Source organism: Cebus imitator, unplaced genomic scaffold, assembly GCF_001604975.1.
Source record: "Cebus imitator isolate Cc_AM_T3 unplaced genomic scaffold, Cebus_imitator-1.0 Scaffold367, whole genome shotgun sequence".
NCBI classification, from domain to species: domain Eukaryota; kingdom Metazoa; phylum Chordata; class Mammalia; order Primates; family Cebidae; genus Cebus; species Cebus imitator.
This window is the reverse complement of record NW_016107682.1, coordinates 869,617-885,863: the sequence shown is the minus strand read 5'-3', so window position 1 is coordinate 885,863 and position 16,247 is coordinate 869,617. Positions and strand designations below refer to the sequence as shown.

At 39.5% G+C, this 16,247-nt stretch overlaps 1 protein-coding gene across 7 annotated transcripts in view; it reads left to right on the top strand.

Annotated features, from left to right (window-relative positions):
* The window catches only part of ITPR2 (inositol 1,4,5-trisphosphate receptor type 2), a 494,659-nt gene that overhangs the window by 423,141 nt on the left and 55,271 nt on the right, over positions 1–16,247 (top strand). For all 7 annotated transcript variants that reach the window (XM_017507025.2, XM_017507023.2, XM_017507029.2 and 4 more), the window contains 3 exons: positions 333–425; positions 11,444–11,574; positions 12,744–12,909. In XM_017507025.2, coding sequence (XP_017362514.1) covers positions 333–425; positions 11,444–11,574; positions 12,744–12,909 — 390 coding nt within the window. The remainder of the gene's footprint in view (positions 1–332; positions 426–11,443; positions 11,575–12,743; positions 12,910–16,247) is intronic.

Sequence of the window (16,247 nt, the reverse complement as noted above, 5' to 3'; positions counted from 1 at the left end):
GCATCCCAAATCAGAACCTGAATGAGTTTGCCGATAGAAACATTATTACAAATGGTAGTAAAGGTCTAAAGTATTAATACTTTATCTCAGCCACTTTAAAAAAGTTATAAAAGGCTTTTAGTGGGTAGGCCTATGAACCTATTCTCCATTTACAAAATTGCTTCAATAGGCAAAACTGTGTTCAGTGTTTCATACTAACTTCCTAGGACGTTAGAAACACAGCTAAGTTGTAGTACGTATACTTTTAATTTACATGTCTTTAGAACTGTAGGTTCATTTTTCATCCTGTGCATATTTGACTCTATGTCATATTTTCCTTTGTGTTTTCTTAGGCAGTCATCAAGTGCCTACCATGACTTTAACTTCCATGATGGAAACATGTGCCAAGGAGAACTGTTCACCCACAATTCCAGCTTCAAATACAGGTCTGTAGAAATGAATTTGGGATGGTATGAACTTGATATCTCTAAAGTTTTATTTGGTAAATATTATTACCTCTTAGGAGTGTCTCTAGAAATTTCGTGATGGATTGAAATAGAATAGAGGGTAAAAGAACCAAGGTGATTTGAACTGGAGAAAAGATGCCCACATTGGTCATTTTGTCCCCCCATCCTGTTTCTTATATTGTTTCTACTCAGGATGATTTAGCACATTTACCCTGAGGTATGTGCTGCTGAAGATTCTATTACCATATTTCAAACCACACTAAGTGAGTCCCTTTAAACTGTGTAGCCTTTAATACAGGATCTGGGAGAGCATGGTCTTAGAACTCAAAAGACTTGGTAATAATCCTGGACCTGACACACTCTCTAACTCTATGTGTCAGACAAGTAATGCAAATTTCCTGGACTTTGTTCAGTTGACTTGCCTGCCTAATGCACTCTCTCTCTCTCTCTCTCATTATCTAGAGAGAGAGAGAGAGAGAGAGAGAGAGAGAGAGAGAGAGAAAGACAGAATGAGAATGAAACTTTCCCTGCCTCCACAGGATCAAATGGAACCTTACATATAAAAATAATATTTTAAACTCTGAATTGATCTCATAGGATGTGGCAGTCTGAAAACTATGGCATGTGTGAGACTTAATGAACTGTAGAAGAAATTAGTGATGTTTCCCGAAGCAGCAAAGATTTAGGGAGCGTATGTCTTCAAATATCTCAAGGATTGTCATATACAAAAAGGAGCAAATTTAGTAGGAGTTGATGTGTCTTATCTACAGAGGGCAAAGTTAGACTTAGGAAAGATAAGGGAAGAAAGAGTTAAGCATAGTGTAAGCGTGGAGTTCCCCAGTTTCCATCTGGGACCACACAGTTTGATTGGTCATAATGATAGTATTTCTTTCCTTAACAGCCTTTTACCTGAGATGTTGGACTATTGCTCGAGAAAAAATGAATAGACCCTTTTACTGACTAAATATTTTGTGCTGTTTGACTTAAAGAGAGAATTAAGCACATGAATACATTCTATCCAGTGTCCCAGCAGCCATTGGCACTGTAGGCAGCTGTCACCATCACTTCTCTCCCCTGCCGCCTGCTCTCCCAGTCAAGGCTTACAATAAGAACCAGCTCATTCTTGGCTCATATAGCATTATTGTGCTCTGCAGTTTCTAAAATCCTGTTATTCACATCCTCCAGTTTAAACACCTCCAATTTCTTCAGCCTTCCTCACATATTATAACAGTGACTACTGCCATGATACTCCAGGGCAAGCAGTTGAAAGGTGCTGTCTTATTCTGGATACTGGAGTTTAGGACCACATCACACTCTGGACCCATATTTGGCTGACTCTGCTAACATGCCATTCTTCACTGCTTCGGCTGTCAAGTCATAAGCAGCAACCTCGTTTTCATATAATTAGGAGTTTGGGATTTCAAATAGAAGCCCATGCATTTTTTAAAATATATTTCTGCCAGCCCATAATCCCCGGATGTCCCAGTTTGACCAGTGAATAGATCAGGAGGTCTTTGTCCAGATGATCTCTAGGTTTCAGGACCCTTCCAGTTCTAATGTGCCATGAACCTCATGATGTCTGTATAGATCCTATCCTGTCAAGCAATATATTTATTCTCCCTCATGTCCTCAACTTTGATACATCCTTGAACAGGGGATGGCAAACTATGTCCCATGGGAAATATGATTTGCTCTCAGTTTTATATAGCCCTTGAGCGAAGAATGATTGTAAAATTTACAATTTTTTTTCAAGAAAACATGTGATGGAAGCTGTATGTAAGATATTTGCCATCTGGCTACAGATTTTTTTATTTTTGCCAAGCTTTGTTTTAGAAGATTTATTTCCATTAAAGGTGCCAAAAATGCATAGGACAGCAACGCAGCGCTAAGCACTAGAACATGCTCTCAGATGGACATGGTTGCATTTTGTGTGATTCTTCAGTTACATAGAAAGCTCTCTTAAAGAAAGTGTTCATATCATTCAGCCCATGTGTCTGTATCCTTTTTCAAAGAATATCATGAGACTCTTTATCAAAGCCTTTTTGCCAAAACCCAGATACATGATGTCGGCTACATTTCTAATTTGAGGTTAGTCTGAACGCATACTGAATGCACTGATAGTGTGGTTAGTCCTAACTCACACTGTCCCTTTAATGATCCACTTTGGTATCTTGTCTTGGTGTCAAACAGCATTTTTCAGCACTTTGCAGAGTCTGCCACAGCCTCAAATTAAGGTCTACAGGTGTTCCTCATTTTCCATCTTTATCCATGACTTAAAAAAAAGTCACTTTTTAAAAAGGGGTATTTTGAAAACTTGGACATAGTTTAAATAGCTGGGTAAAATTAAATGGCTCTTGGGATCTTTTTGGCCACCTCAAAGTTCAGATTGTTGTCATCAGAATTTATTTCTTTATCAATTCAACATTTTTCCCCTTAACAGAGTATGAAAAATAATGTTAAAAAATTTATTAACACAAAATTTTATTTTGTGTTCCAAGTATCAGTGGCCCTATCCCTGCATTGGTCTTCTCTCTGAATATTTCTTTAATATTGCTTCCTTTATTTTAAAGCAAATATACTTTAACTGTGGTTTGATTTCAAGACAAAATGTTGCTTTGCTAGTGAACCAGCAACAAAGCTAGTACTCCTTCTTCCAGAGTCTACAAAGAGGGCTGACCCAATGGGCCTAGAGGAGGATCCGAGTGTCACTCACAGCGTGGTAGCCAGGGCTCCCAAGGCACAGCGAGAGAACTGCCAGGGCCACTCTCCTACAAGGAGGTCTTCGAAGTCATTCATACTGTGAGGATCTCCCAGGATGATTGGCTGCCCAGCTCTGTGTAATTCTGTAAATGTTAGGCTTTATACAACTCTGCAGGCTTGACTGTTGATGCTCAACCAAATGATCTATTGTAATTATTTCATACATTATTACTATTGTGACATTTTGACCTTAAAATTTAAAAAGTAAATATTTTTAGTAAACAGGAGAGTAGTTAACTTGCTTAGTACAAACATTGATGATTATGATGATGATGATAATGTAATAAAAGCCTGTGTGTCATTCCTTCATTCATTCGTTCATATAGTTATATTTGTTGAGCCCCTACTCTGGGCCAGCCACCGTGCTAGGTGTGGAGGACACAGTATTGAATAAACAAACATGATTCTGGCCTTTATAGAACTTATAGTAAGGGAAACATAAAAAGTTGTAAGAGAAGGTGAGTATTACAAATGTGCTATGCCTGATCATCACAATAGAGATTGGCTGTCGGGAGATTAGACAGAGAGACCTTTAGAGGAATTACTTAAGTTGAGATATTGAGGATGAGAAGGAGCCAGGGAGACCAAGAGGAGGGAGAAATGTGTTCTGGGCACATGGAACATCTGAGAGTGAATGCTCTGAACACGTTCAAGGACCTGGAGAAGGCTTACTCATGTCAGGTACTGTGCTGAGCACATTGTATACATTATGTCATTTAATTATCACAATAACCCTGTGAGATAGGTGGAAACTACTAGTTATCCTTACATTTTAGGTAAGGGCCCTAAGGAAAGAGGCATTAAATAGATTGCCAAGATCACAGAGCTAGTCAGTCAATGTATGTTGACATAGATTTCAAAGCCTATGTTCCAAACTTCTGTCTTATTACCTCCTAGTTAAAGGATCACTCAATTATTTCTGGTCTAACTAAAATTTGAGATTATTGCATTTTACTAAGTATGCTTGGATAGATTTTCTTTAAGCCTTTCTTTATGCCAACTAAAAGCAATTTCTTGAATATAAATATTCTCCATTACATATTTATCAACTGGTGCTGATTTTGTCCCCACCCCACCCCTACCCCCCAGGACATCTGACAATGTTTAGAGACATGTCTGGTTGTCACAACTGGGATGGGGTGCTATTGGCATCTAGTGGGTAGATGACAGGGATGCTGCTAAGCATGGCACATTGGCACAGGACAGCCCACAACAAAGAATCATCCAGTCCAAAATATTAACAATGTTAAGCTTGAAAAACTGTTCTGTTTGGACTCTTACAAAAGGCTTCGCAGGAAAACCTCTATAACCTGCACTTCACCTAATATATTACACAAAGAACATCACTTCTCCTTTCTGTGGGCAAATGGTGCCTTCTTCCTCTCAGGCACATTGGGGCAAAGTCTCTATCTTTTAGGCTGCAACAGGGCTAGGAGTTGGGGGAAGAGGTGGAGACGATTTTGTAAGGATAGCTGCCAGAGTGGGGAGGAAAGCAAGGATTCCATCTGGAAAGTGGAGGAGTTTCATCTCTGGAGGTGTGTCACAGATACTACTGGGAGCCAGAGATGGTGGCAATGGCTTTTCACCATTAGGGAGTATTCCTACATCAGTAATAAAAATACAGGAATGCCTGTATTAATCTACTCTTTCTTTGATACACTCTTTGCATTTGACATTGTAAGTGATAAAATTCATCTGTTTGAAAATGTCATGGATTTGATCCGCTGGCCTTTGCCACCTTTAAATTTTGACTGCATGTAGTTAACTGCAAAAGTAGAGTGAAAGCTAGAACCTGGGGTTTGTTGTGCAGCATGTGTCACTTAAATTTAAAAATAACTTCTATGTCTAAGACCAGGATTAAATTTTAACTTGCAAACCCTAGTGTGCATCTGTGACAGCCTTAGTTTGTTACCTTATGGACAGCAGGTCCACATTACAAAAGGCACAGACATACACAGTAGCTTAATAACAAGCCTCATGGTGACTGGGAGGCAGAGTGGCCAGCTCCCTCGAAGGGCTCCTGTGGATGCAGGGAAGGTCATTGTCCCAGCCGCAAAAAAATCACACGGTAACTGGCAACCAACTGTGTTTTTTTTAAAAAAGGAGAAAAACCCTCATATTTCATTTGCTGCAGACCTCCCTGCTTCCTGAACAAAAATATTCACCTTTAAAAAAAGCAAGGCCTTTTTGCAACAATTTACAAAATACAATTACAATTATTTTATAAGTAAAAAATCATTTGAATATACAGAAAAAAAGGAAGAAGTTCACAGACACTTAACATTTATGAATAATTCAAATTTAATATGTTTGGGTATTTTACTTTAATAGAAAAGATTGATGAATACCAGAAACCAGCCTTAATGCATTCTACATTTTGGCTTCTCACTGGGTTCTCAGTGTTTTAAAATTTTTTCTTGTTAAAATTTGTATTTCTTTTTATTTATTTATTTTTCCAGCAGTACTGACATTTTGGATGTAGTTGAAATTTTTAAAATCAGCATTTCCACAGTGAATTAATTATAATTAAAGCTTAAGAATAACAAGCAAGAGGGTTTTTTTTCTTTATTTTTTTTGAAATGGAGTCTCGCTCTGTCATCCAGGCTGGAGTGCAGTCGTGTGATCTCAGCTCATTACAACCTCCACTTCCTGGGTTCAAATGATTCTCCTGTCTTAGCCTTCAGAGTAGCTTGGATTACAGGCATGCACCATCACACCTGGCTAATTTTTGTGTTTTTATTAGAGATGCGGTTTTGCCATGTTGGCCAGGCTGGTCTCAAACTCCTGACTTCAGGTGATTCACCTACAAGAGGTGTTCAGTTGCACTCAACTTTCAAACGTGTCTCAGTGACAATCTCTTGTTTTCTAAGAAACCATGGCAAACACTGAATAATTTAATTATTAAAGCAGAAAAATATAACATTATTAAATACCATTATTCAAGCAAGGCCAATGTATTTTTAAATTTATAGATTAATAACACCTCAGATTAGAGTGAACTATTTCAGAGCCAATAAAATGTTTTTATTCTATCATATGAAACATTTTATTTATATTATAAATTAAGAAAAAAAATGAGTATTTTACTAGTCAATTGAAAATGAGGATTATTTAACCTCGAAGAATTCAAGTATAGAATTTGTTGATTGTTTTAAAATCAAAAATTTTCATAAGACTTAATCACCATCTCTCAGTAATGATAATTATGGTAGCTAGAATGTATTGAGTCCTAACTATACTCCAAGCACTGTTCTAAGTTCTTCATAGGTATATATTTAGTTCTTTTAAATGTCTCCACATTAAAAGTCTATTTTCACTAATTCTTTCCTTTTGTTTGTAAGCCACATGCTCTTGACCTTCTTTTTTTTTTTTTCTTTGTGAGACGGAGTTTCCATCTTGTTGCCCAGGCTGGAGTGCAATGGCACAATCTTGGCTTACTGCAGCCTCCACCTCCCGGGTTCAGGTGATTATCCTACCTCAGCCTTCTGAGTAGCTGAGATTACAGGATTGAGCCACCACGCCCAGCTAATTTTTGTATTTTTAATAGAGATGAGGTTTCACCATGTTGGCCAGTATCTCTAACTCCTGACCTCAGGTGATCTGTCCGCCTTGGCCTCCCAGAGTGCTGGGATTACAGGCATGAGCTACTGTGCCCGGGCCTCTCCCTTCTTTTATAACTAGCCCGATATTTATCATTACTTCCTGACCATCATCAGCTGGACCATTGTTCTTACGTCTGAAATATTTTCCTTGTCACCACCTGTTCTCTCTCGCCCTTCCTACACACATTTTGGGTCCTCAGTCAACTTTCCTCTGGGTTCTCTTTTTCCCCGAAACTCGTATGCTAGCAGTCTCCTTCGTTCAGGACCAAATTTCTCTCTAAAACAATTGACCGACCCTCTCCTTTAATTTCTACACTGCTTTTTCTCTGCTATTTGCCTTCTTCCTACTGTTTCCTGATGATCCCATTGTTTAATCCAGTGACTTTTTTGCTTCTCTTTGCCTTTGACTATTCTGCAATTTTGACATCTTTAAAATTGTTGTCTTTCTTAATTTGGATCACAGTATCCTCTGAACTCTCTTGTCCTCTCTGACTTTTAAAAATGTTTTCTAGTCTTCTCATCTTATAAACATACAAATCATCGAGATGCTTTCTTTGGCTTCATCAAAACACCCTACATCCAGTTCTTCCTTCTTAATGGTCTATTTCTATGGTCTAGTGGGGCCATCCTTTTCCTAAGTCATCCATGGCTGGGAGGCCTCAGAGTGGTATTTAGTGCTGCCTTCTCCCTCCTGCCTACAGCCCTGTCAACTTCCTTTCATTCATCCTTTGCCTCTTCTCTGCCATTACCTTGGTTGAGGCTTATAGCACATCATGCCTGAATTATTGCAACGGACTCCTAAGTGGTCTTTCCACCTCCAGTCATTCTTTCCTCTTCAATTCATCCAGTATATCACCATTAGACTACTTGTCAGAAATCGCTGCCTTGAATATTTCCTCCCCTACCCCTAACTTAGGCTTTCCATGATGCTCCATTACTTGCCCAATAAAATCCAAACTCCCTACAGCTTCACAGAGAGCTCCCAGTTTATTGCTCCTGCTTCGTCTTTGACTCCTCTCATCCATATTTACTGGTTTATTTGGTGTTCATCATACAAGCATATATTTTTCTACCTCTGGGGCTTTCTGTCCATTGCATGTAAAATGCCTTTATGGTCAAGTCTTAGTACATTGACTACTCAAGGCAAACTCGATTCTACTACTTAATTTAGAGTCTACATTAATTAGAGGAACTCCCCTCTAATTCTCAGTGTACAGTTTCTCTCCCTATTTCTATATCTTTGCATCACTGCTACTTCTGCATTTTTGTTTGTTTGCTTGGTTTTTTAGAGACAGAGTCTCTCCGTCACACAAGCTGGAGTGCACTGGTGTGATTATAACTCACTGCAGCCTCAAACTTTTGGGCTCAAGTGACCCTCCCACTTCAGCCTCCTGAGTAGCTGGGCCTACACACATGTACCACTGTGCCTGGCTTCCACTTCTGTGTCTTTTATCGCATGCTAATGTGTCTTGTACATGTTTTATCTTGTACTATTTCACCAACTAGCTGGAAAGCGACCTTACCCTGTTGAAAGTCTTCCAGTGCCGCCCCCTAATTTCAGGATTAAGTTTAAATTCTTCAGCTTGATATATGAGTCTCATCATGACCTGGTGCCCTACTGTGTCTCTTCTTCACACACCTCCCACACCCTTCTGCATTTACCAAAGGCCCAGTCATTCCCATCTTCCCTAAGCTTTCCAAAACACCCCACATATTTTTTTGCCTGTTTGTCTTTGCTCATCCCATATTAGCTGCCTGGAATGTCTTCCGTCATTGATTTTACTGGCCAATCATGACCCTCTTTGAAAATCCAACTCAGGTGATACCCCCTTCAGGATACCAATACCTGCCCTGTGTGAGACGTGCATCTGTTATGCCTCCACAGCATCCTGTGATACTGCACTGCCTTTGTTCAGCTGCTGACCCACCCTTCCTAGGGACCATAAATTTTCTACAGACGGGACACTTCCATCTTTCTCCCCAATTTTCCTAGCACCTTGTCCAGCAGCTGTTGGTGTATTGAAAGGAGGCAGATATGGTATGGGTAAGGCCAGTTGATTACAGAGGTAACCACAAGGTGGCATTTACTAGGTGAATTACCATGACTCAGAGCCTGACTTTGAGGCTGGATGCCTGGGAACTTGGCTCATCATATTGAGAGTGGCTGCATCTCATGAAGGTAGAACCTTATTAACTGAGGGCATAGACGCTTCTCTGTAAAATCAGCATGCCTGTATACTGATTATTTTGGGCAGGATGATTGCTGGCACTGGCCTGACTGGGGTGTTCTCCTCCCATTTACATGCCACACAGAAAACCAATTCTCTCATTATAGATTTTCAGCCAATTCATTTTATTTCACAGTGGTTAATCACATGAATTGTGTACGGATTTTACTAAGCTCACTTCTTAGAGAACCACCTTATTTCCAAATTCTTGGAGAGAGGTAGGAGCTCTCTCCTGTAGCTTTTATGTGCCGATTAATCTGGCACTTAGTAAGCCTTTAGCAAACACTTGTTGTGACATGACCAGGTAGTTTCTGAATGAATAAATAAAAGCAGTTCATGACACTAGATGGATGGTAGTGATGGAAAGTCCAGCTGTGGCAAAGTAGCCTGTAGACATATTCCGCCTGATTTGGTTATTAGAAAATGATTTTCTCCTTAAAAGCTCCCTTTGCTCTCTTATGCATTTCTGACTCTTTGTCCTTATATTCTTGTCAGCCATCATGTTGGCGTCTACTGCTATGTGTGTGGGGACCTCACTAGTGCATTCCAGACTGAGCTCCCCCTACCCTTGGTCTGGCTTCCTTGTCTGCACTGCTGCTCTGATTGCTCTCACCACAGGCCCTACCTCTTCCCCATTTCTTCCTCCTCCAAAAGGAGTTCTAGTTCTCCTCCTTTTTATATCAGAATGTGCCTTGGACTCAGCGCTAAATAACCAGTAAGGTAAATAACCAAGCACAGATTCTGCCGATGTCTCTGCTGCTGCATTTTGCACTCTCCCCTTCATCTCTGACTTCGGCTCTCCTCTCAAGGTGTATCCCAGCATGTTTTAGAAGGAAGCCACTCCAAAGAAAGTAAAAATATCAGGATCCCCTATCTGTAGGATTTTAAAATAAAGTCAGCTCAGACAAGGAAAATTAGCCTTTTCATAACACAGTACCAAAGGCGCTGTTGATATGAAGCATGTAGATAAAGTTGGACTGAATTTTTGTTGTTTTTATGCTCATGCCTTGACATGCATACTGTGGCTACACAATCCCAAAATTTACACCCCTGTGATTCTTTAACCTTGTAGTGAGAAAAATGCATTTCTGGTTATTTGCCAATGTTAGGGATTTCTGATTCTAATATTTAACTTAGTATGATTTTTTCACAATTCTAAGTGACTAAGAAATTATGTTTCAAGTTAGATTCCAATAATTCTAAACAAAATAAGAATAGTGATTTTTTCTGTCACATTGTATCTTTTTCTCTTTCCCCCTTTATCCCTAAATAGAGTTTTTCACATAAATATGTTGTGCTTATCAGGAGCTCCAGGTTGGTCCTCAAAAAAGCTTAGATACTTAACTGCAATAATGAAATAATATCTGCCCCAATTCTTAAGCAACTATTGTTTGTGTGCCAATCCCTGTGCTAAGTATAATATTTTACATACCCTAAGTGTATTTTTCTTTTTTTTTTTTTTGAGATTGAGTCTTGCTCTGTTGCCCAGGCTGGAGTGCAGTGGCATGATCTTGGCTCATTGCAACCTCCACCTCCCAGGTTCAAGTGATTCTCCTGACTCAGCCTCCCTAGTAGCAGGGATTACAGGCGTCCACCACCATGCCTAGCTAATTTTTATATTTTTAGTAGAGATGGGGTTTCTCCATGTTGGCCAGGCTGGTCTCAAACTCCTATGATCCGCCTGTCTCAACCTCCCAACATGCTGGGATTACAGGCATGAACCACCACCCCTGGATCCCTAAATGTAATTCTTAAACAACCCTTTGAAGAGTGTAATCCCCAGACAGCCCTCCCTATTTTACAGATGAGGATCCTGAGGTTCAGGAACTTGCCCAAGTCCCAGTATGGAAACAGAGCAGAATTGGAAGCCAGGCAATCTTCCTTGTTCATTCTCTTTCCCCTACAGTACTTTTGCCTCCTGGGGGACATGGCTGTGTTTCCAGTTTTCACCACAATCTCTTTCCACCATAACAAGCACAATGAATGTGAGCCTTATGTTTTGTGCTTTTCGTCCTGCTATTTTTTCACCTATAGAAGAACAAAAATATGGGAGAACATTATATATGTGGTTTCATCATTTTGTGTCAGTCATGTGCTGCCACATATGGAACAGAGGATGTGTGACTTCCAAAAGTTGTGTCATGGCACAATTAGAAATAGCCCTTTGGAAATAGATAATGGTATATTTTTTTAAATGTGAGTTTGCTACACTGTTTTTAATATTATATTTTTATATATTTGTATATATCTTTTATGTATATTTATTTTTTGTATATTTATGTATATGTATCTATAAATATAGATACATATATATGTATGTGTACTTATGTATATTTCGTTTTATGTGTATTTTATTTTCTATATTTTTACAGAATTTTATATTGTATATTTTTATGTGTTTTTATAGCTGATGAAGAGTATGAAGATGGAATTGAAAGGACATGTGACACTCTTCTTATGTGCATTGTCACTGTGTTGAACCAGGGCCTCAGGAATGGCGGCGGCGTGGGGGATGTGCTAAGAAGGCCGTCGAAAGATGTAAGCCAAAGTAAAAGTATTTTTTCAAGAAGCACATCTTTTTTTAAAACCTTTCTTCACAGTATTTATAATTTGATTTTGGTTTTCAGGATAATATATTTTACCATTTACTTTAAGAGTATAACTGTGGCTGTTAAAGCCAATTAATTGTACGCTAGGATTACATAGAAACAGTTAATGTACTGCGAGTCTTTGTGTGTTAGTAGAGTGGTGAAATGTTTCCAAGTTAACCTGTGTATTGTATTACAGCAATGAAATCATGACTGCGAACTTTATATAGGAGTTGATTGTTACATAAATAACAGAAGCGAGGTTGCCTCTTGCCTATCAGTTTTCTCAGGCATGATGATTTATTCTTTTCTTCCGCATAGGAATAGTCTCCATCATTTATCCGTGATGAATATAACATTTGAGCAAATTCTAACAGGATTTCACATATTAAAATGGTAAAGTGGAAACATTTATCAATAACTGCAAAATCTCAAGTGCCAGGCCAGGAGCTTGAAGAATCTTAGCTCTGCTCAGGCCAATTGTATCATATTATCAAGTCATCTAACCTCTTAACCTCAGGTTCCTCTTGTGTTAAAAAACTGGATTGCATGGCCTCTAATTTGCATTTTAATACGGCTCATCAGGTAGAAATAAGAAGAAGCTGTATATACTTGACCCTGAATGGCCAGGAATAAAGCCTACTCCAGAAATTGATAAATCATTAGGTCCTCCGTAGTTCCCTTATCACTGACCTTTGGAATTGGCATTTAACTACCTTTTCTGTAATGTCTGAAATAGGAGACCACTGTGCCAAAATGCATTTAGCAGAATGGCATAATAAAGTCTCTTCTAAAGAAAGTGAGTCCCACCACTGCCTGAAAGATGTGTGTTAGTCCTAGAGAAATGTAAGTGGTTCTGGAAATAGGCTAGGGATTTTTTCTTACAACACTTATAGATTGAAAGTGAACCTTATTTTTCCAACTTGGGATACTATTTATATTCATTTCACAAACATTTATTGAGTGTACTCTCTATGCTAGACAGTGTGCTCAATCAATATGGCTTGAAAGTATATGTGTGTGTGTGTGTGTGTGTGTATACACACACACACATATATATATATACACACACATATATATATATACACACACACATATATTTTAAAATTTTTATTTCAGGAACCCTTGTTTGCTGCCCGAGTGGTTTATGACCTTCTTTTTTATTTCATTGTTATCATTATCGTTCTGAACTTGATTTTTGGTGTTATCATCGACACTTTTGCTGATCTCAGAAGTGAAAAACAGAAAAAAGAAGAAATTCTAAAGACAACTTGCTTCATCTGTGGTAAGTGTTCTGCAGATGCTAAAATAATAGTTGAGTAAACTGTTTGCAGGAAAGAGGGGCTAGAGGGATTTTTATTTTTCATGCTTTTGGAAAAATTATTTCAAAATGAAGGCTGGATAAAATTCAAATTATGTAACAGAGCATGAGACTGGAATTCTCTGCTTCTATAAATAGAGAGAAGAATTATACCCCAAAGGTATCCTGTCATTACTTCTGCAATTTACATGATTCTCTGACTGTAGAATATGATGCAAAATGCCAAAAGATTTCACCAACTGGCAGACAGGTTTTTAATCACAATAACATATTTATTACACAACAGAATGATATTTAATTTTGTCAGAAAATGAATCTGAAGATGATTTTCCAGCAGCTTGAACTTCTACTCACTGGCATCACTCTGTTTTGGATTCTGAGCTGAGCCTTCTCTCAGCTTTTTGAAATTTTTGTTTGTTTATTTATTTATTGACAGTTTCACTCTGTCGCCCAGGCTGGAGTGCAGTGGTGCAATCTCGGCTCACTGCAACATCTGCTTCCCGGGTTCCAGCAATTCTGCTTCAGCCTCCCGAGTAGCTGAGACTACAGGTGCATGCCACCATGCCTCGCTAATTTTTGTATTTTCAGTAGAGCCAGGGTTTTGCCATGTTGGCCAGGCTGATCTTGAACTTCTAACCTCAGGTGATCCACCCACCTCAGCCTCCCAAAGTGCTGGGACTGCAAGTGTAAGCCTCTGTGCCCACCCCTTCTCTCAGTTTTTAAATTCTTTCTCTCCCTGTCTTACACACACACACACACAGACACACACACACACAGACACACACACACACACCCAACTTCCCTGCCCTTCTCTCATCATCTCCTTCAGTGCACCTAGCCTTCTCCTTTCTCATTGTCCTCATCATCCCCCTCAGCTCTGCCCTCTTCTCTGTACTCATCACCTCTGTCTGGCTTCAGTTGTCTTTGTAGCTGGTCTCTTGTCACCCTAGAATCTATCCTCCTCTTTGGATGATCACCCTCTCTAGGTTATGTTCACCTTCCATGTTTCTACATGAGACTGAAAATAATCTTTTGGTAATAGTCACAAAAAAGGCCTAAGGGCCTCACTACAACTTTATGTAACAAATTGGGCCCTGAGTACATGTCATTCTCTCCTTGGTTCAACTATTGTTGAGTGTCTCATCCACCTCAATGGCTCTCCAAACCTTTTCAACCTTCCTCCAACAGTTGTAGGTATACCAGGTGATAATGTGTAATAATATGCTATAGTCAGTGGAAACAAATATAAAGTAGCCATTCCCAGTTTTGGGGTGTTCATGATCTATTGTGGGATACAAACACAACAAATAGCCTTGCTATCTCATGCATTGAAGGAAAGGGTAAACAGAAAGCTGCAGGTACCAGAAGAGGGATGCCTCCCCACAGTGGGGTAGGGAGTGAGAAAGAAGAGTCAGGAAAGCCTTTTAGAAGAGATGGTGACTGAGCTGGTGGTAAAAGATGAAAGGGAGGTTACCAGATAAAAGTGAATACAAACAGAAAGGCTAGGATAAGCAGTCGTGGAGGTGGAAGAACACTACAACGGTCTTTACTTACTCTAAAGCAGCTAAGTGTTGCTCACACAAAGTTCAGAGCAGGGCATGCCAAGGCAGCTTGGACTTTATCATCTGAACTTACAGGGGAAGACGAACCATTAAAGATTTTTAAGTTGAAGAGTTCAGGGTCTATTTTGTTGCTTTAGAACACTGTGGCCACTTTGGGAGGCCATGCATCAGGAAACAGTACCAGAAGCAGAGTCATCAGGTAGGAGGTTACTACCACAGTCCAAGCGAAAGGTAACAAAAGCAAGAGAGTTAGTGGTGACAGTATTCAGGGTAGAAGGCAGAGTCGAGAAATATTTAGGCGATCAAATCTTTAAATCTTGATAGTTAGGAAAGGACATGAAAGAAAGCTTGGGCGCCTGAGTGAATGGTAATATCACAGTGATTGAGCTTAAGAATAGATGAAAAAAACAATTTTAGGTAGGAATATGCTGAGTTTAACTTTGAGAATCCTGAAGTTGAGGTGTGTACTGACCCACCCCAGGAGGACACAGCACAGCTAAATACATGAGTCTGAGCCTCAGAGGTTGAGTCTTCACTGGAAACTGTAACTGGGGAATCCTCAGCCTATATGTGATAGTGGAATCTGGAGGAGGGTGTCTGAGAAGAGAAGGAGAGAGACTGTAAGTGGAAAGCCTCACCTTTGAAGAGTTAGGAGAGAAAGAGGAGCACACACCAAAAAGTCAGATCACCAAGTCAGTACGGTGTGAGGAGAACCAGGAAGGGGTGGCACGTGGAAGAGAGAAGAGAAAACAGCTCTGGAAAGAAATGAATTCGTTATCAACTCTGTCCAAGCAGAGAAGACCAGAAACATGACCTGAAAAAGCCTTCTGATTTCCTGTTTAGGAGGCTTTGGTGAATTCAGGTAGAATGGATTGCACAGTGCTGAGTAGAGATTTGCTAGAAGGAAACAGAGATCCAAGAGTCTTCTCTTTAAGGTCTCAATTAGATGGGGAAAGCAACATTGAGATGTAATCAAGGAAGATGTTGTACAATTCAGGGATTGGGGAAGAGGCTGAGAGGACACTCCATTAACCTTAGGAGATAAATATACCTCCTCCTACTTTTGTAAAAAAATATCCCATGCCCTGTAGTTTTTATTTTTTTCCCTTCTTTATGTGACAGCTATTACCACCTCCATTTCTTCACAATAGATGTATGTGTGTCTCCTTTCTTCACTTCTCAGCAGTTACCTCAGCCTTTCCAAGGATGATCCTCTCTTCCCTGTGTCACCTTACCTGGAGTGCTGTCCCCTTTCAGCTTCCTCATAAAAAAATTTTAAGGAATGATTATTTATTGAATACTTACTACATGTTTGGCTTTTTACTTAGGTATTTGTTTTAATTTTATTCTAAAAAATGAATACTGTGTCTGATGTATATTAACACCTCTTTACAAACATGGGAACAGAGACTTGGCTCCCATCAACATGCAGTCAGTAAGCAGAAGAGCCAAGATTTGAATAGAGGACTACCTAACTCAAAAGTCTACTTGGCTATCCTATTCTCCTCAAATGACAAAGTGACAGGTTCTCATTCAAGCATAACCAAGCCTGAGGACAGATCCTTGTTGAAGGGTATAGCATTATTGGGCCAAGCTATTGTTTAGAAGGCTGAGTTCCATACAGGAGAATGATGCTGCCCTCAGAAACCTCTCTGTGTCTCATGGGCTCATAGGCCAACTACATTATTTACCTCTAACATCTCAGACTCTCCATGTATTCTTAGTTGTGGGAGAACAATT